A 20,964-nucleotide genomic window follows, 5' to 3' on the forward strand; every position below is an offset into this window, starting at 1 on the left:
ATAATCTAACTCTTTAATGTAACTTGACTTTATAGTTTTCAACAACAAAACAACAGTTGTACAATGGATAAAATTGTGCCTAGCCAAGGACAGGGATATAATGGGTTTCTCATATTATTCACTGCCAAAGTTCAAAGACTTTATTTGAGTGTAAATTTATATGAATTGCATACCTGTAATATTTAAACATGAATGTCATGTCATGGATCACACATCAGAGACAAAATCGTATTCTTAAGTGCTTGACATGATCATTAAAATGAAACACTAGCAGCCTGAAATGCCATATTGCATACATGTATCCTGATGGTTCTATAAAAGAATCATAAAATTTCAAAAAATAGATTTGGATTTAAATACGGTAATAGTGTTTTGCATTTTACCCATGCAACAGTACTTAATGTAAAATATAAAACTTTGACAAGCAATTGACAGACATTTCTTAAAGACATAATAACCATGAGATTAGTCATACTTGCAGTTCAGTATAATTTGAGTCCATGGATCACATGATGTTCGGGAATACTGTTATGAAGCAGTGAATTATCAAAAATGGGTAGAAGCTGTTAAAGTGGTAAACTTCTATAGTCAGAGAGCAACTACCTCGTCATTGCCACATGATCTCTTGCTAACTGTGGTCCACGGAGCTAAACATTGTAAATCAATCTCTTAAAACAAATAACATCTCTGATCACATATTGACAGAGACTTCACATATTGTAGCAAATATACATCCCCCACCCCATTATGGTGCCCTACAAGATATGTATGGGATCTACAAATGAATGAAGGGACACAGGCGTCACTATGTCTCCTCAATCAAATATTTAATGTAGATACACAGTTTTTCCATTTTTAATGTATTAGTAGAAATTAAAGGATATTTAATAATAACATAAATTTCAACAATTTTTTAGTGTTTAAGAAAACAAAACTAATGTATATGTACTGCAGTAATTTAAAGGAACTTTACATAAATGTTTGTAATTGAGGTAATGCAATAGGCAAGTAATAAGTAAATAATCAGATAATAGGCAGAGCCTCTTGAAAGTGCAAAGTGCCCAATAAACTTGACCCAGGGGACCCTTAGAGCTGCTTTGCTGGAGAAAACACTGCATATTTGATAGAAGTGATGTGCTGTTACCTTTGTCATTCCATCCCTTTGTAGATCCCATTCATTACATATTTTGGTCCCGATTAAAAATAACCTTAAAGAGCCTGATAGAATTACAGGTAAACTATATTTGGCATGGAATTAAAATATAGATGCCTACATGAATTTTTGATTTTCATCATTTTCATCCAAATTTGATTTCGTTCTAACGTTTTATTTTTTTTAACACTTTTTGCAGAAGCATGCAGTCTTTTTGACATACCTTTAGTTCAATAAAATTGATCATACTTTCTGACAGATGCCATTTTAAAGTGATGTTACCTGGACCATATTTACCATTGGTCTACTTTGCTTCCTTTTTCAGGAAATGGAAAAACTAGCCTCAAGAAAATTACACATAAGTGCTAAGGAGACTATGCAGATTGCAGAGAAACTCTACACCAAAGGGTTTATCAGTTATCCTCGAACTGAGACAAATATTTTTCCCAGTGAGATGAATTTGGTTGGGTTGGTTCAGGAACAGACACAGAGTCCTGCCTGGGGAGGTAGGTTCAGCATTACCCATATTTACCATATATGTTGGGACACCGTATTTATTGGGACACCATAAATTTATTTTAAAAGTAATTTTTTTGTGCACTGTATGTTCTGGGACACATTGTTTTTTCGAATCATAAGTTGTGGGACACCTTTTAAATCAGTTGAAAACTACATGTCAGAAAATGCACTCAAACGTAAATTTTATTAAAGAAACTTTAAAAAAGAGAATGCTGTGAATGTTGTTTGTTTACACTTTTCTTGCTAGATGCAAACATGGGAGAGTTTCTTGTTTTTACTTTTTTGATGTTGCTGAAATTATTCTGCTTTTTTGTGTGTATCTTTTATTTTGCAGATGAAAGAAGTGCATATTTTTACTTAATCTGGATGACACTGGTCTTATGCAATGTGTGATTTATGCAATGTGTGACTTATGCAATATATGACTTGTGCAATGTGTGACTTATGCAATGACTGACTTATGCAATGTGTGACTTAAACAATGTGTGACTTATGCAATGTATGACTTATGCAGTGTGTGACTTATGCAGTGTGTGACTTATGCAAGGTGTGACTTATGCAGTGTATGACTTATGCAATGCATGACTTATGCAATGTGTGACTTATGCAAGGTGTGACTATAAAAGTATTTTAAATTTTTTTTCTCCAGATTTTGCCAATAGAGTTTTACAGCATGGTCCTCAACCAAGAAATGGAAAAAAGACTGATAAGGCTCATCCTCCTATACACCCGACAAAATACACAAACAGTCTTACAGTAAGAATTTACTTTGCTACAGAGTGAATGGAATGCATGATATGATATTTAAGATCTCTTTTTGAAAGTTGCATATATGGTATCAGATTTGTAGATAATTTTCAAATGTACTAGTTGTACAAAAAAGTTTGTCTCCCATTTCGGATGAAAAAAAAAAAATAGTTTCAATAAAAGTTTTTAAAATATTAAACTAGCAAGCATAATCATTGCTTAAGTATGTGTAAAAATGTCAGTAATATACAAATAAAATTTCAGAATTATTGAGTGAAAATTGTCAACAAGGTGCTTCTGAGAACCTTCCGAAACATAATTTTCAACTAGAAAATCTTAAGAGCCTTTTCTAATTGCAGGTTTTACCATGTTTTATGCCAAAAAAGTTAACAAATGTATTACCATGTTTTATGCTAAAAACATTGACAAATGTATTACAGAGGTTTAAGCTAAAAACATTTAACAGATGCACCTTAATTCACAGAATAATCTCATTTTGATTTTGGAACTGCCAATTCATATATGAGGCTGCCATCTTTACATGCGAGTTGTCTGGGGGAGCTTTCAGTTAGGGAACACAATGGTTGAGTCAAACTTGGTCATGTTAGTTTGTGCGTGACCATTATATTATGGCTTTATGGTCTTTATCATAAAAGAGCAAACAATACAAATTTTGAAAAATTCAAATTATAATTTGCTTCCCTTATATACAAAGTGAACAATTAAAAATAACTAACAGTATGGTGAATGAAATCGTAAATAGTCCTAAATGTTTTATCAAGTCCAAAAGTACTGAATCCAAATGAGTTCCAGTGATGTTCTGAATTATGTTCACTATTGTACTGATGTACCAAGAGTATGGATGTATCACTGATAGGATCCCAAAATGTTGTTAAATGAATTCACAGTAATTCCAGTACAGCTGTAAATCCAAATAGTTCAGTCACTTTATAATTCCAATGAATGATTGAATTAAATAAATGAATCTCCTCAAGCAAACGTAACTAAATGTCTTCCAAGACTGATATTAATATTTGGAACATCTAATTTTCAGGTAAACATCACTTATCAAGAATGCAAATATGCAATTTCTAAAACAGAAAGAGGGTAGATGACTCATTTACAATGCAGTAAAACTTGTAAACAAGGTCAAGTACTTTATAAGCCAGCTAATCAGGAATTATGTCAGCCTGGCATTTCAGGAACTCATGTCCTGAAGTCAGATCACATGTTTACATGAATAAGAGTAAGATAGCTTATTTGAAACTATGCCTTGTTTTTCAAGAATGACCTCACATTTAAAGTGCTACCTATGATTATATAGAAAATTAGTGTTTAAAATGTTACTAACTTAATAACCCTTACAATCCACAGTCACGAAATTAACACACATAATATAGATATATATAACAAGCAAATGTAATTAAAAGTTTTAAAAAATGCCATTCATTCAACTCAAAGATTCAAGATGGCTTAATTGCAACATGTCCGGTGGTGCTCTACAATTTCGTATTTTGCATAGGGTTAGAATTTTAAAGAAAAAGAATTTCCCTGGGTTTCCTCACTGGTTATACTGGCTTTAAGAAAAAAGGCCTTGTATAACTTAGGTATTGTGCAAAGAACCTTTAATTCCCTTTCTTTTGGTTTATGATTATTGATGGGTATAATATGGGTTATAGAGTATACATCTTGGCCTTACTCCAAATGTGCACGTTTCAAAAACAGCTAGCTCCGCTCGGTCATTTTTACATCCAGGACTTCAGAGGTAAAATGTATTAAAAGCAAGAGCTGATCACTTTTTTTTACACTTTATATATGTAGTAATTCATCCTTTGCACTTTCAGAAACTGGTATTGTCTAGTTGGGCAAATTTCATTTTCCCTTTAAGATGTGCTAAAGCTAGTGTACTTTAGACTAATTCAGGCTGATTTTTTTTAGCATAAGGGAGCAGTCATTTTAGTTAGTAATGTGCTTAGATTACGTACAATTTCCATAAGTACAGTATCCAAAGAAGTGTCAGCCACATTACATCAAAGTAGCATACAGGTATGTCAACATTCTCTCCACTGTGCATGTTTCAAATGCAAACAACTTCATCTTATATACGTCACCTTTTCAAAAGTACATAATAATTGGTGAGCACCCCTCCCTTTGTTCTCTGCTTCCTCCGCCATCTTGATTATGTCACATTCTTGGTTGTCCTAGCAACAATGGTTGTTATGTTCTTGACTTGTTGATGCAACCTGGGTGTTATGTTCTTGACTTGTCGATGCAGCCTGGTTGTTATGTTCTTGACTTGTCAATGCAATCTGAGTGTTATGTTCTTGACTTGTCAATGCAACCCGGGTGTTATGTTCTTGACTTGTCAATGCAACCTGGGTGTTATGTTCTTGACATGTAGATGCAACCTTGGTGTTATGTTCTTGACTTGTCGATGCAACCTGGGTGTTATGTTCTTGACTTGTCGATGCAGCCTGGGTGTTATGTTCTTGACTTGTCAATGCAACCTGGGTGTTATGTTCTTGACTTGTCGATGCAACCTGGGTGATATGTTCTTTGCTTTTGATTAGAAACTAGTGTTGCGACTAGAGCAAGACTAGCCTGGATTACAGCCTCTCAGTGACCTGTCTGATGCATGACCTGCATAATAAAGACAGCAAATGGAACAGATGGAAAAATGCTTATATGGAAACAAGTACAGAAGATTTAGTTGGCAGTAAAATTATTGTCAGTCAAACTACCATAAATGCAGCAAGTTTTATTAATATAATCTTGCATCAGAACCCAATGAAGGATAGGGCCCTTTATCAGCAAATTTGAGGACAGGGGATATGTGGGAAGATGGCATGGAGATCTCCAAATGGTAAATTTTAATGTCTGGCCTGAGATTGAAATGGATATTGATTGTTGACATTTCTGTTGGACTGAGATGGGTATGCTATTAAAAATAACTATGTTTTTTTTTTACTTGCTTTTTAATTTGCTGTAACTGAATCCTTCATTATTTGTTATCTTGACCAGTAATCGTCATTCATTTGATTTCTGCTCACAATATCCAAGGCAACCAGACTATAACAGGTTGCTAGCATAAAATGTGAAAATGGCCACTTACATTTTCAAGTAGTTTGCCTTGTGGCTACTTAAGTTTAGAAGATACTTGGAGAAATGTTCAATTGCCGCTAATTGTATTGCACTAAAATATATATTGACGGACAACATTTGCATTATTGGAAAAACCTTTATTAATTTATTAAAAAGGAACTGAGCACTCAGACATAGAAAGTTTTAGATACTTGTTATTTTGGCATTGGACTTCTAACTTAGAATCATTCGGTCAAGTTTTGTTAACTGTTTTGGAAAATATTTGAAAACCTGTTATTTGGATTTCTGTCTTGGAATCATACTGTCAAGTATAGTTAACCTCTTATAAAAATTATTTGAAAACATAATTTGTAATCTTCATAATTTGTAATCTACATAGTTCATGTTGTTCATTCCTAACTTTATTTCAGGGCAATGAACAGAAGCTGTACGAATTCATAGTAAGGCATTTTCTAGCATGTGTCTCTCAAGATGCCCAGGGCTTTGAGACAACTGTCCATATTGATGTTGCTGAAGAAAAGGTCAGTAAATCTTAAATGAAATATCGAAATAGTTCGTTATTGATATTTCTTGCCATAGGAAAGTTTTAAACAGACTATATGTAGCCATGGTTCATACAAACTTGAAAATTCGTTGGATTTAAAAATTACTTTGAAACTTCTTTGAATTTAACAAATTGCTTTTATCCATGAAGAGTCTGAATTTTGCTGAAAACTCCTTGAATTTATCAGAGGGAATTCAGAATATTAGAACTGAAACAATATATTACCTCAAATTTAAGAGCTTTGTCTTTTTAGCTATTTTGACAATATTGAATAAATAAAATGGATAAAATTGGGTGGATCAGATGACACATGACACTTTGCAGTTACCAGTTGGAGCAATGTCCATTTGCTGTAGTGTGACCATAATCACATTTGCAAATGTAGATAAATTTACAAACGAATATGACCCATGTTTACAATAACACGTGGGAGTGTGACCCACTTTCCCTAAAAAATATTACTTCTTGTGAACGTTTTGAAGATCAGAAAGTCCTTTGATAAAAACTCATTAGGTCTGTTTAGTGCTATTCCGATTAATTGAGTTACTCATGCGTCACTCGTTCATCCAGTTTGATTGGTTGAGTATGACTTTGATCGAGTTGCCTTATGATAAATTTATTAAATTAAAAGTACTACTGAGTTGGAATAAACCCAAAATATACAAATTTAATAATTCATTTATAGAAATTATAGTATAGACTATACTAAATTAGTGATAATACAAAGAATGTTGTTTATGATTCATAGGTTTTATCCATTTTTTAAGCATCGTTTAGTGGTGATATAAGTGACCTGCTTTAAAAATGGAAGCAAAAGTGAAAGTGAATTTTTTAATTTCCTGGAAGAAATAATCGAAAGAGTGGGCCTAGTTTGAATTTTGGAACAAGGGTGATGGTCTGGCAAATAAAGACAGTCTAAACCTGACTTAAGTGATTTGCAAGTTGTGCAATAAAGAATACACATTCATTGGTTAGTAAAAGATGTGTACATGATCTCGAACAAAAGCATTTATGTTTTCATTTTACATTCTTTTTTAGGCATATTTATAAAAACAACAAAACATATCAATAAAAATTGTATTGTATCATAATATAGGCCTAAAGGGTCAATCACACCGATTTACTTAAATTTTAGAAAAACTTTATGTAAAAAATGTCCAAATAAAACATAAAGATTAGAATAATGAGGAGGTTTTGATAATGTTTTATATTCATTTGTGGTTTTAGATGGGATTCAGATAAATTCATTGTGGTGCCAGCTTCTAGTGTTCTTCTGAGAGGATTTTCAGCCCATCAGTAATCTTATAAATAAAAAGCGACTCAGCTCAAACCAGAAAATGTGGATGTGATGGTGTTTCACCATAAGATTGTGAAGTCATAGTCTTGCTCAGAATATTGATTGAATGATTCATTTGTACCTGCATGTATTACCTTAGGTAACATGTTGAATCTCCAGTTCAAAGTTGAGAATTCCAGAATTTCTAGTATAAATGACTACTGTTTCTAGTTATAAATGACTACTGTTAATAGGTTCATCATCTAATTATAATCATGATTAAGTGGTTCTAGTAATGTATCTATGATCTTGTCAGGGGACCCTGAGTGGCCAAGCGGTCAAAAGCACCTACCATTAAGGATCACTGCCGTCTCACCTCTGCATGGGTTTGAGTTTCAGGCTCGGCCTATGTGGGTACGTGAGAAAGCTTGCCAGTAGCTTCTCATGGGTCGGTGGTTCTTTCCAGGGTTTTTCCGGGTTCTTCCTCCACCATTTATACTGGCCTCCATATATAGCCTATCTTGTGCTGAAAAATGGTGTTAAACCCTATAACAACAACAACAACTATCTAGTCATTATATCATTTACATGGCAAATAATTTTACATGTTCATCTTTTCTCAACTTCTTGTTATAAAGAAATAAACACAATTTTGATAGTTTGTTTTGTATTAGCCTGTTCTTGTTATAAACAAATGGATACAAATTTTAATAATTTCTTTTATTTAAAGAAATATAACAAACAACAATCATAAATAATTAAGTCCTATTACAAAATTTTGATTATATGTCAGATAGACCCTAGCTAAAATTGATTAACTACTCTCATCATTTTGGTTATGTGGCAGCCATATTTAATCGATTAATAATTGATCATCTATTGGTTGGTGTAACTAATGATCGATCATGAAATTTCAGTTGATTCACAATACTAGGGTCTTTGCAAACCATGGTAGTGAATACTTGGTTCTTTTCTGTCAGGCTGTGCTAAGTGACATCGCTTGGTGTTTCATCACATTGTCAAATAAGATTTGTATGACTGATGTTATAACATTCACAACTATGAAAATATGCCTATTGATTCTAATAGACACCATACTTCTTGTAAATGATGATGATCTGATAGAACAGAAAGTATGAGAGTATTTTTTTGTTGGCATAAAAGAAGGTTCTGAATATACTTTGCTCCAGTTTGGAACTGCATTGTAACTGGCATCATTTTGAAAGTCTTAATGATTGGTCATCATCCGGCATGTATGTGGTGGTATGTATGGTGTAGTAATGTGTATTTAGAGTTTATGATATTTTCTAATGTATATTTTGAGTTTATTTGGTATGTATGGTGTATAGATGCATATTTAGAGTTTGTTTTATATATGGTGTAGAAATGCATATTTTGAATCTATATGGTATGTATGGTGTAGAAATTGTATATTTTGAGTTTATATTGTATGTATGGTGTAGAAATTCATATTTTGAGTTTATATTGTATGTATGGTGTTGAAATTCATATTTTGAGTTTGTATTTTTTGTATGGTGTAGAAATTAATATTTTGAGTTTATATTGTATGTATGGTGTAGAAATGCATATTTTGAGTTTGTATTTTTTGTATGGTGTAGAAATTAATATTTTGAGTTTATATTGTATGTATGGTGTAGAAATTCATATTTTGAGTTTGTATTTTTTGTATGGTGTAGAAATTAATATTTTGAGTTTATATTGTATGTATGGTGTAGAAATGCATATTTTGAGTTTGTATTTTTTGTATGGTGTAGAAATTAATATTTTGAGTTTATATTGTATGTATGGTGTAGAAATTCATATTTTGAGTTTGTATTTTTTGTATGGTGTAGAAATTAATATTTTGAGTTTATATTGTATGTATGGTGTAGAAATGCATATTTTGAGTATATATTGTATGTATGGTGTAGAAATTCATATTTTGAGTTTGTATTTTTTGTATGGTGTAGAAATTAATATTTTGAGTTTATATTGTATGTATGGTGTAGAAATGCATATTTTGAGTAATTGTGGTATGTATGGTGTAGAAATTCATATTTTAAGTCTCTGGTATGTATGGCATAGAACTGCATATTTTGAGTATATATTGTATGTATGGTGTAGAAATTCATATTTTGAGTATATATTGTATGTATGGTGTAGAAATTCATATTTTGAGTATACAGTAGTCCCCCTCTTATAAGGCCACCCCTAATGCAGCAGGGAAGTGGCCTTATAATGCGGGTGGCCTTTCTAGAGGGGGATGACAAATGCAAATAGTAAATACATATGAAAAAAGTCACAAGTACATTTAATTTTAAATATTTAATATTTTAATTAAAAAATCACATGCATGATGTGAAATAAATGTAAAACAAACTTTGTCATCATTTGCAAAAGAATGCTTTGAATAACCATTGATACAGTTTTAAAACTGCCTTTTTAATTATGTTACAGTTCACATCACGTCACTTTGTTGGTAACAGTCTAAAAAACAAACCAGTCTCATCACATTAAAAATATCCTTGCTGTGATATCCCCAGCATATATCGTTTAGTCTTTTGTTCCAATCTTCGACAACTTCATTATTAACATCAGCTGATTCGCCGCTAATGACAGAACACTTGATATTGTGTCGCACTTGAAATCTGTGCAACCATCCGTTACTTGCGGTAAAGTCGTCATATCCCAGTTCAACAGACAAAATTTTTGCTTTTTCTTGTCTTTCAAATCAGGATACAAACGTCTCCAGGCTCAAACAATCTTCCTTTCTCCGTCCATTTCACCTTTCCACTTCTGCAGAATTGTTTCATTATCTTTCACGATATTGTTTATCTGAGTCTTCCCGACGTTAGTTTTCTGCAAGGATCCTCGACGATCCCTCTCCCCCCCCCCCCGGTCAGTTGAATTACTTTCACGTTCTCCTCTAAACTAAGAATCTTTGTTTTCCTCGATGACATGTTGATCGTTTTGCAGTAAGTTATTCATGTTGCCAACTACAATACTGATAAAACAATTTTGTATGCATCTAAACAAATTGCCGTGTGTTTTTAAAGGAAGTGATCTTGTCACATGATTTGTTAGTCGCAGTCTGGTACCCTATTGTTTTTATACATTTCTTGAAACTAGGTGAGAGAAGCCAAAACGGCTTCGATATGTACCATTAACATCACGCAGATTTGACCTCGCGGCCGCTAGGATTCGTAATTTTGACAATTATTGTCAGTAGTAATAGCCACTGATTACCAAAGTGAACAAGCTCAACATCTTACTAAGGGAAGCCATAAAGGCTATTAAACCATTTTCCTGCTGACTTGGGTATTGTTCATCGATACTGCCACTTCTCAGCTGTTACTACTGTTCGATAATTGTATTCTTAACAATTATCAGAGTGACTAAACCGGACATCTTGTGATAACACAGCAGTAAGGCTAATTGGATTACATGTATGAACCCTTTTGTATGGATTAAAATTTGAGTCTTTCTCAGTTTTTATGGAATAAATTTGGCTTCTCGTGAGGCATAAATGATATAATATTAACCTTAGTGGTAAATGTACTTTACTCAACACTTCTTTCAGTAACGAAAACCTGACATCGGGAAACAGAAATCGGATTACTTAACACACGTTATGAATACAATACTGGTTCTGGATACATATTCAAATAAAATGTGGCCGCTTGTGGGGGGTAAATTTTATGATTTTGCACTAATATGCTGGCCGCTGGTCGCGTTAGCCGGGTGGCCTTTCGTGAGGGGTACTTTTGAACACAAACTCGGCGGTGCCAACGGATTCTGGCCGTAAGGAGCGGGTGGCCGCTGGTCAGGGGGGCCGTTCAAGAGGGGGACTACTGTATATTGTATGTATGGTGTAGAAATGCATATTTTGAGTATATATTGTATGTATGGTGTAGAAATTCATATTTTGAGTTTGCTTGATGTTTATTGGAAGATTGACAGTCGGATGATCGATGTCATTATGATTTTTCTTTGATTTACACAATCTATGCATACATTTAACCTGAGATCCAAGTATTAAAAATGAAAATGAAAGTGGTTTTTTTAAAAAATCATTCAAGGTAGACATATAAGCTTTGGCATGCATGTTTTAGGCCATGTAAATAACATTATCCCACCTCATATAAATTTCTTTGAATAAGCTAGATCATGTTGAGACCATATGAATCCACAATTCTGTTTGTGTTGGTTTGTATCCAATGTATGTCTGACATTAGATTTTGTCAAATTGATTTGTCTCCCTTTCATTGCTTACAATTTCAACCAAATGCTTCAGGAACAGAAATTGCTGTTAAAAGAAGGAAAAGAATTCTGACAGTGCTATATAATGCATTGTTGGAATATTGTGTCAAAAAGAAACAAGATCTGAGCTTTGAAGCTTTTGACAAAATCCATTTAGAAGAGATTCTTGGAGTCTTCTAATGAAAGACAAAGGATTGTATGTAGTGGGGGATAAATTTATTATTATCATTTGTTAGTGACTATATGGGATTTATGGAGTCTGTATATACATGATAGCTGTGTACCAGTAATGTAAAATATTTAAAATTGATGTTAAACGTAACATATACTACACTGCTTATGAGTTAACAGGCATGCCTATGTATATGGAGTCAAATAGGTAACAGGTGTTCTGTTTATAGCACACTGCACTGGGTAACTTTGGTACATGTATATGAACTGGCTAAAATGCTATATACATGTACTCTGTATGAGGTAAAGGGTTAAAATTAGTAACAGAAGAGTGTGAGAAACAACAAGCTTTGATAAACTCAACAGATAATTTATTTCCCTAGAATTTAATTTACTTCCCTTTCATGTACATATGTGATATCAGTGGTTAACACCAATTAATAAATACCACAATGAAATTAATATATTCTGTGCCATAATGAAGACTATTGCTCATGCTTTTCATTCCATGTGTACAGTTCCATGTATCGGGCCTTATGATCATAGCAAGGAATTACCTAGATGTCTATCCATATGAGAAGTGGAATGCAAAGGTGAGACAACAGTTGTGAAAGATTTCTGAAGTTGTGATAATTAGACATTTATTTAAGGTTATTATATTGTGCATATAGATCTGAGCCCATAGTCTTGAAACACTCTTGAGCACAAAAATGTCCCTAGGACTTGAAACTAAAGGAACATATTGGTTGTAGAGATGCAAACCATTTTTGATTTAGAAGAATTTTTACAAATATTTCATGAAAATTCCACAATTCTGCTTAATGTTTATACATATGTAGGCATTAAAAGATATATTTATTGGAATAGGGACAGGATAGAGTAGAAAACTTTGGTTGCATTTTGCTGGTTCATAAGCTGGATTTAAACAGACACAGAACACATATAAGTCTAATTTAAAAACTAATCAATTCAACAAAAAATTTTTTTGGAACTGATGATAGGATGAAATGAAAAAAATCCGTTTTGTATAGTTTTCATTACAAAAGTTGAACTTCAGGCAGAAAACATACATGTCAGATGGTGACGTTTCCTCTGCACATTGATCATAAACCTCATTGGCCGCTGACCCATCTAAAATAAATGTGAATTTTACTACTTTTCTTATAATATTTTTGAATTTATTTGTAATTTCAAAACAGGTAATATTAAAACAAATGAGCAGTAGTAATGTGCTATACTTTACCAGTTTGTCTTATCTACCATAGTGTTTCACAATGTTTGTCTTATCTATCATGGTGTGTCACAATGTTTGTCTTATCTATCATGGTGTGTCACAATGTTTGTCTTATCTATCATGGTGTGTCACAATGTTTGTCTTATCTGTCATGGTGTGTCACAATGTTTGTCTTATCTATCATGGTGTGTCCCAATGTTTGTCTTATCTATCACGGTGTGTCACAATGTCTTATCTATCATGGTGTGTCACAATGGTTACTATTGATAGGTAGATGACACATTTTATACCATAGTAACATACATTTAATACGAAGATGCCAACTTGATTTTTTTTAGGTGTCTTTATAGGTTTGCACTTTCATTTCAGCATATTTTAAGGGTGTATGTGGTAATGGTTACCAGAGAAAAGGGGCCAAAATGTATAGAAAAATCATGGTTTTGAGCCACAAATACACTAAATGAACTTGTTTATACTAAATTTGTTACATTTAAATACTTCATTATCTGGACATTAAATTTTCATTGAATTATGTCATATCATGTCCAAGCATTTTCATTAAACCAGTGGGGCATGGACATCGTGGTATAAAATTACACAAATTAGTAAAATCATAAAATCAGTGAGATGAATGTGAATATTATGTCTGATTATAATGAAGACACTTCATGTTCGGGACATAACATCATCGCATGTATTTAACTGCTATGCCCCTAGCCTTTGTCTCATAGTGGAGTAATCAAAAAGTAAAACGCTGTTTGGTTCAAGGATTTGATTATATTTATTTCAAGAACATCTTAAACTTCACATTAGGAACATAATATCACACATTACCCTTCTCCCATCACTCATACCAAGTCACTGAGTGGGGCTTTTGGGTTAATATGTAGGACAAATGGCAGTTTTTGAAGTTTTGATTCCATCTCATGTTATATAATCTTTTTTGTTTAAATTTTTTATAAACATGGAAAAATTATGACCATCTTTCCATTCTTCCAATCTTGCTGTTGTTTTCTGGGTTACATACCTGGATGGGGTCAAGAAATATAAAACATTCTTGTATGAGGCTTTAATTTTCATCATTTTATTTCAGTAAAGTTGTACCCAGTTCATTGTATTCATGCATTTGAAAAGTAATCGCAACTTTAATTATATATTTAAATGTCAAATATAAAGACTTATTAATGAAATAATTTTCATATTTTTATTCATTCCTATTTGAAAAATATAAAATATATCCTTAAATTTTCATGTGTGAAAATGTAAGATTTCCCATCATGCCATGCAGTCCTTGATTGTGTGTGCCTATAAAAGTTGTACATGGAATACTTTGTGAGCTAGAACAAAAAAATAGAAACTTCCTTTACATTTCAGACATGGAAATGATTCTTTGATAAAGAAATTTGACCAGATATCATTTGTGTCTCTCTGAAGTTATTTCCCCTTACTCCCTTAACATCAGCAACAAACTTGTTGTGATACATTACTGAAATTACATCATGACAAAAATGTAATTTACTGTGACAGATTACGTTAACCCAGTCTTCTACTTTAAGTCGTGTATATTTGTGAGGTGAATTTATGAAAATGAGGTGGGGGTGAATGTGTTGTGCTGAAAAGTGAGTTTAAATTTTTAAGCTTTGATTCTGGAGCAAGTTTGGTATGTATTTTCTTTTTCTATGTTAATACCAGATATATTTCATCTTGTGTTACCAAAAATGATATATTTAAATTGTGGTTTAGCCACTTGTTAAAATATCATGTTTTTATTACCATAAGATGAAATATACGGTATTAATGTAGGAAAAAAAAATCTTCTTTATATTCTCATATTTCAAGTAGCATCCTTGCCGTTGGGTTACATGCCTGCTTTGGGTTCATTTTGTCATTTACTTATGCCCTTGGGTCACGTGCCTGTTTTGGGTTCATTTTGCCAAGAAATTATGCCCTTGGGTCAAGTGCTTGCTTTGGGTTTATTCTGTCAAGAAGTTATGCCCTTGGGTCACGTGCCTGCTTTGGGTTCAGTTTGTCATGCAGTTACGCCCTTGGGTCACGTGCCTGCTTTGGGTTCATCTTGTCAAGAAATTATGCCCTTGGGTCACGTGCCTGCTTTGGTTTCATTTTGTCAAGAAATTATGTCCTTGGGTCACGTGCCTGCTTTGGGTTCAGTTTGTCATGCAGTTATGCCCTTGGGTCACGTGCCTGCTTTGGGTTCAATTTGTCATGCAGTTATGCCCTTAGGTCACGTGCCTGCTTTGGGTTCAATTTGTCATGCATTTATGCCCTTGGGTCACGTGCCTGCTTTGGGTTCAATTTGTCATGCATTTATGCCCTTTGATATATCAACAACTCATTTTGATGGCACACCATGTGTTTCTTAAAGATAGCAGAACCTTTCCTGTTGGTTATAAGTAGCAGAATTTAGGCATGCATATATATATATATATATATATATATATATATATATATATATATATATATATATATATATATACATACATACATGCATACAGACATACATACATACATGCATACAGACATACATACACTATTGCAATGCATATGTTTTTCTTTCTTCAGGAAATTCCTGTGTATCAACAAGGAGACACCTTTACACCAAGTCTTATTGAGGTGAAAAGAATTAAGTTATTATATCTTACTTTTCTATTCCATAAAATCTTGCTATTTCTCCATTTAATGTACTATATCTCAAATCCAACCCTCCCAGATGTATTACCTGCCTTTATCACTTAGTAAGTATAGTTTTCCTATAGTATGTGCAGTTTCTTGTGTGTGTGTGTGTGTGTGATTTGGAATTTTAATGTAGCTTTAACAGTTTTTTCAGTCATATCGCTACGATGTCTGCAGTTTGACAGTTTATAGTGATGTCTAGCACTGAGGCATCATGCCACAGACATGTAGCATGATGTCCCACCCAGTCATACTATCCTGACACCAGGCTGACAAGTCCTAACACTAACCTCCTAATGCTGAGTGCCAAGCGAGGCAGCTGTTAATACCATTTTTATGTCTTTTTTATGACTCGGCTGGCGTTGAACCCATGACCTCTGGTGTCCGAGGCAGATTATCTAACCACTAGGCCACCAGAGGAGTTTGCAGTTTCATATTTTTGATATCACGCGTTACATATCACTTTATGTGATTCTGTTTGGTCCAAATAAGCCCATGAAATTATTGTGCAGTATTCTCTTTACTGATCGGCTGCAATCATGGGAAAGCCTTTTTAGCCCCACCTTCTGGAAAGGTTTGTTGTCAATGAACATTGGGCAGTCAATTTTGACTCAACTCATGAAAGGGAATTTGAGAAAAATGGTCTCATCTGTCTGAATATGGCCAGTTTACCCCCCACATGGGTTTGTTATGTCGTGACCAATTATGTCATCATATGAAAAATGAAGTAAAACCCCAAGACAAGAACAGCAACAAGAAGTAAACCTTAGGGTATTGCTTATTTGATAGCAGGTGTGTGGGGTGGGGGTGGGAGGGATTTGTATATCTTTAACATAGAATCCACTATACATGCAAGCATGGTTTAAGTGTTAATTTACAGAAGTGAATAAACTCACCTCTGTTCACCTTATTTCAACTGCAAGAACAAAATTAAGACTTAATAATGTTTCCTACCTTAAATATTCTCTTTTTTTCTTCTTTTTTTTCTTCTAATTTCTTGTTGTTTGTTTTTGTAATCATATCATATGTTTTTTTTATCTTATAGGTGTTGTCTAATGTTGTAAAACGCTTAGAGCTTTTAAAGATTAGACGCTATACAATGTCCTCATTATTATTATTATTATTATTATTATAAACCTTTCTCCAAACTGACACATTTTTCCAACCACAGCATATTTATGCAGTAAATACGTGATTGCAAATTTGGCTCAGAAAGAAATTTGTTTACGTCTTCTGTACAGTCAACTGTTCCAGATCAAATACTGCAAGTAGCAGGTCACAAATACATTACATTGGAATTTCTGCATCATGAAATTAGTTGTCTCTGCTAGCGTTGCTTTAAAACAATCTTTTGATCAGAGACAATGTAGAAGCTGGTGGCTGGTATGCAGATAACCTGAATTCACCGAGACATTTTTCTCAGGAAAAGTAATTCTTTTCTTATCCATTGATTGTCATCACATCTTTTGTGGCCAGCAGTTGCTCTGTTCTTGTGTTTGCAGTGATTAATCATTCAGATAGGGAATATAGTCATTCTTCAATCAGAGGGTTCCTGTACTGGAGGTTGTATGCTCATGCATTTCCCCTTTCTATTATGTATTCTTCACTAATGTTAACATGAGCAAGGAAAGTATTTGATGGAGAAACTAAATCTTTTAGTACATTTTGTGTCCTTTTGTGCCTCACATTACTAATTCAGACCTGCCAACTTTTACGATTAACTCATACAAGCAAAAACTATGGAAAAATTACCATTGCCAAAAAATCCGGAAAATTTGTTCGTCTTTGTTTTATTTGGATCTGGGTTTCATATTAGAAGTAGTGAAATTGGTCAGAGAACCAGACTTACTTTACAGCAACATGTCAGATGCTTTAAACTGCACATATTTATTCATGCAAAGTGTCTGCATGATCAAACTATTCATCATGGAAAATTTTCTTTAAAATGGCATCCATCAATCAATGCACATTTAAGACAAAAGGGGAAATAAGCCTCTTGAAAAGCGTTAATAATCAACACAGAAAAATAAAAATGAATATTCAGATTCTTGTGAATATAAGCTGGAAGGGACACAATTATGTTTATTGGACATCATTTGCCAATTTGAGTATGACTCATGGCAGGAAATATGATTGCCATCGTCATGTGAAATGGAAAAAAGAATTTCCAGGAATTACATCAAGTTGAGAGATAGCAACAACCCATTGAGCTCCATAGGGTTTGGAACTAAAATTTGTGCAACTGTACTAGTGGTAAATAAAGTCTACGCCTCCTTTACAAACTTTTCAGTTGAACATAATATTTATCATCACTGCACGTTCCAAATACCAAACTTTTAATTACGTTTCCAGCTTTACAATAACAGTTTATGATATTTTGTTACACCTTGCTGAAAAATGGTCAGACTTATGGAAAAAAATCAACTGCTTTACTGAGACAGACGTCTAGGTTGGCAGGTCTGTACTATTAAACAACCCACACCTCTCCACAGATGTGGGAATTCTTGTTGATGTATTGCTCTGCTTAAACTGGAAAAATGTCTGGATGATGGGTAACAATCTAGCAGTTGTAAGGAGACATAATAACTAAGAATTTCTTTCGATAATTTATGTGGCAAACAGGCAAATCAGCCCATTATTGACATGAGAGTTGGCAAAACCAAGTGTAGAGCATGTACATTAACTTTACCATTGTCACCACCATATGGTTTTGCCTACAACTTTTTCTGTCTCAAAAAGTATATCAGACCCATTTGACAGGGACAACAATAATTGAAACAACAAATTTGCAGCCTGTGGGTTGGGGTATCATTTTTACATACTGCATGTCATGTTCAGTCAGCGCAAAGTTTAGTTCAAGATGTGGTGTTCCCAAAATCTAAACAAGCTGAACTGGATGGTCTGGGTGCATTTTGGTAGTAAGACAGTCATTTTACATATAATATTTCGGGGCCCTGAGTGGCCAAGTGGTCTAAAGTGCTCACCATTACGAATCACTGCCATCTCACCTCTGTCTTCGTTAGTTCAAGGCTCGGGCTCGGCTAACGTTGGTACGTGAGAAAGTCTGCCAGTAGCTTGTTGTGGGTTGGTGGTTCTTCCCGGGTTTTTCCAAAGTTCTTCCTTCACCAATTATACTGGCCGCCATGTATAGCATACATTGTGCTGAAAAATGGCATTAGACCCAACAACAACAACAACAACATATAATATTTCTCCCATGATGAAAGCAAGGTGCCATTATAATTAATGTGTCCAGACCTTGTTGGGGGGAGCTACTTATAAGTCAGGAATATCCTTAGTTAATATTTGTCAGAATGGATTGATCAAGCATTACTTATCATTGGATAAGTACAGTAGTTATGAGTGAGAGAAAAAAGCTCATCATTTTAGGTTCAGTTTGTTTCTTGGAGGGAATGCAGCTTAATAACAACCGTTTCTTCACTTAATTTACCGAACTGCTATGTTGTATAAAAATAGTAGAGAGTCATCTTGGTGAATGATGGAAAAAGAGTCATCTTGGTGAATGATGGAAAGAGGGTCATCTTGGTGAATGATGGAAAGAGAAGTATAGCATAGCCATTCTATATAGGTTTTTTTCACTTGCATTAACATTGTTTTTCAGTTTTTGTATAAAGCTATTTCATTTGCATTTATTTCCTAAACCCCTTGATGTATCACTTTGAAACTATCATTATACAACATTGTTCATTCCTTGACCTTTGGGTCAAAGTCACACTCTTCAATAATTTATGTTATGGTTTCCAGTCTTAAAAGAAGGACAGAGTGTATATTAAATGTTTGAGATTTTAAAAATGTTAATTTAGCACGTCAGATTTTCTTCATTTTTTTAATATAGAGAAAGGCAATTTCTGGTATTTAAATTTCCATATGAGTGTAGTTGTAATTAAAATTAAATTATTGGAACAGGGACAGCAGTCAAATAACATGCACTTTTGCTAGTTAACAAGCTGCATTTAAACAGCTTCAGAATAACTATTACTTAAATATGATAAAACATTAGCAAATTTTATTTTGAATCCTACAGGGTGAAAAAGATCTATTGAGCAGTTTTCATGGCCGAGATTGAACATTAGTGCAACATACATGTGTGGAAGTTAAATTTTGTGAATACTGTTGAGTATAACCACCATAGTGCTTTGATCATGATCCACACGCAGAATGTTTTCATTTGTTAAATCAGAATACATGTTACATGTTTTCACAATTAAACATATCTAGTCTCTTAACTGCAAGAATTAAGAAATGGTTTCTTATTTGCCTTTTTTTTTTTTGAACAGCTGGATGGAGGAGAGACATCAGCACCCCCACTTCTAAGTGAAGCTGACCTTATTGCATTGATGGATAAACATGGCATTGGTAAGATTCTTGTTAAGCATGTCAATTTAAATAGGTTCAAGCACTCGAATTGCTATGTCCTGTCAGTATTATGGATGTTGTTGGATTTCAGTATCTGAGGATTAACAATGTCAGCATTCAATGTTAGGGTATTGAGCCACATGGTTTGGGTATGTACACTTCAGCCTCCAAGGATATCTTCATTCCTTACCTTTCCTCGTATGAGTCAGGATCATTGCACAAACTGATCTGGTTTTCTTGTGTAGAATCACTTTCAGTGAAGAGGCGATTATTTCTCAAGTTTTTTGTTCTTCCTGATCTGTTTCATCACGGATATGCTTGCATAGAAGGAATGTAATAATTGAGAAGAAAATGATGAATATGGGATGTTACCAACATGAAGCTGTTTCATTATTTATCATCTAAAGTATAAAAACAATTGTTATGTTTGTGAATAATTAGCAACCATAGTTTATTTCTCAGTGAGATATATTACTGAGCACATTAAAATTAAGAAATTACTCTCATTAACATCTATATACATCTTTTCCTGAAAAATGAAAAGCACTTAGCTTAAGGGGGTTATTGGATTGGCCTACTCTGAACTCTCACAGGATCAGGTCTGACTACTGAAGATTTTGGCTTGTGAAATATGATTGATTTCCACAAAGCTGACCTTCAGATGTAATATCGTAATTGGAGACATTATGCAGTCAGTTTGCTGGCATGCCCAGTCTCCTTTTTCCAGCTTTTATTTGTGTGAAAGGGCATTGCAAGGAACAGAGCTTATCTTGTTAGGCCACTGTTAGCTGTGCAGACAGTTGCCATGCCCAATTTATGACAGCACAACCTCAGCCCTGGGCAAAAGCAAGGTGTGGGATCACATAGGGATTGCTCTCACATGTCATTAA

The 20,964-nt window shown here is 33.8% G+C and overlaps 1 protein-coding gene across 2 annotated transcripts in view; it reads left to right on the top strand.

Moving 5' to 3' along the window:
• LOC149806096 (DNA topoisomerase 3-alpha-like) overlaps positions 1 to 20,964 on the top strand; it is a 103,601-nt gene that overhangs the window by 42,245 nt on the left and 40,392 nt on the right. For both annotated transcript variants that reach the window (XM_089950974.1, XM_089950975.1), the window contains 6 exons: positions 1,479 to 1,659; positions 2,322 to 2,428; positions 5,932 to 6,042; positions 12,291 to 12,365; positions 15,587 to 15,637; positions 19,996 to 20,074. In XM_089950974.1, the coding sequence (XP_089807100.1) occupies positions 1,479 to 1,659; positions 2,322 to 2,428; positions 5,932 to 6,042; positions 12,291 to 12,365; positions 15,587 to 15,637; positions 19,996 to 20,074 (604 nt within the window). The remainder of the gene's footprint in view (positions 1 to 1,478; positions 1,660 to 2,321; positions 2,429 to 5,931; positions 6,043 to 12,290; positions 12,366 to 15,586; positions 15,638 to 19,995; positions 20,075 to 20,964) is intronic.

The sequence above is a fragment of the Sinohyriopsis cumingii genome, chromosome 2 (assembly GCF_028554795.1).
Source record: "Sinohyriopsis cumingii isolate HCF-2022 chromosome 2, ASM2855479v2, whole genome shotgun sequence".
In the NCBI taxonomy this organism is placed as follows: domain Eukaryota; kingdom Metazoa; phylum Mollusca; class Bivalvia; order Unionida; family Unionidae; genus Sinohyriopsis; species Sinohyriopsis cumingii.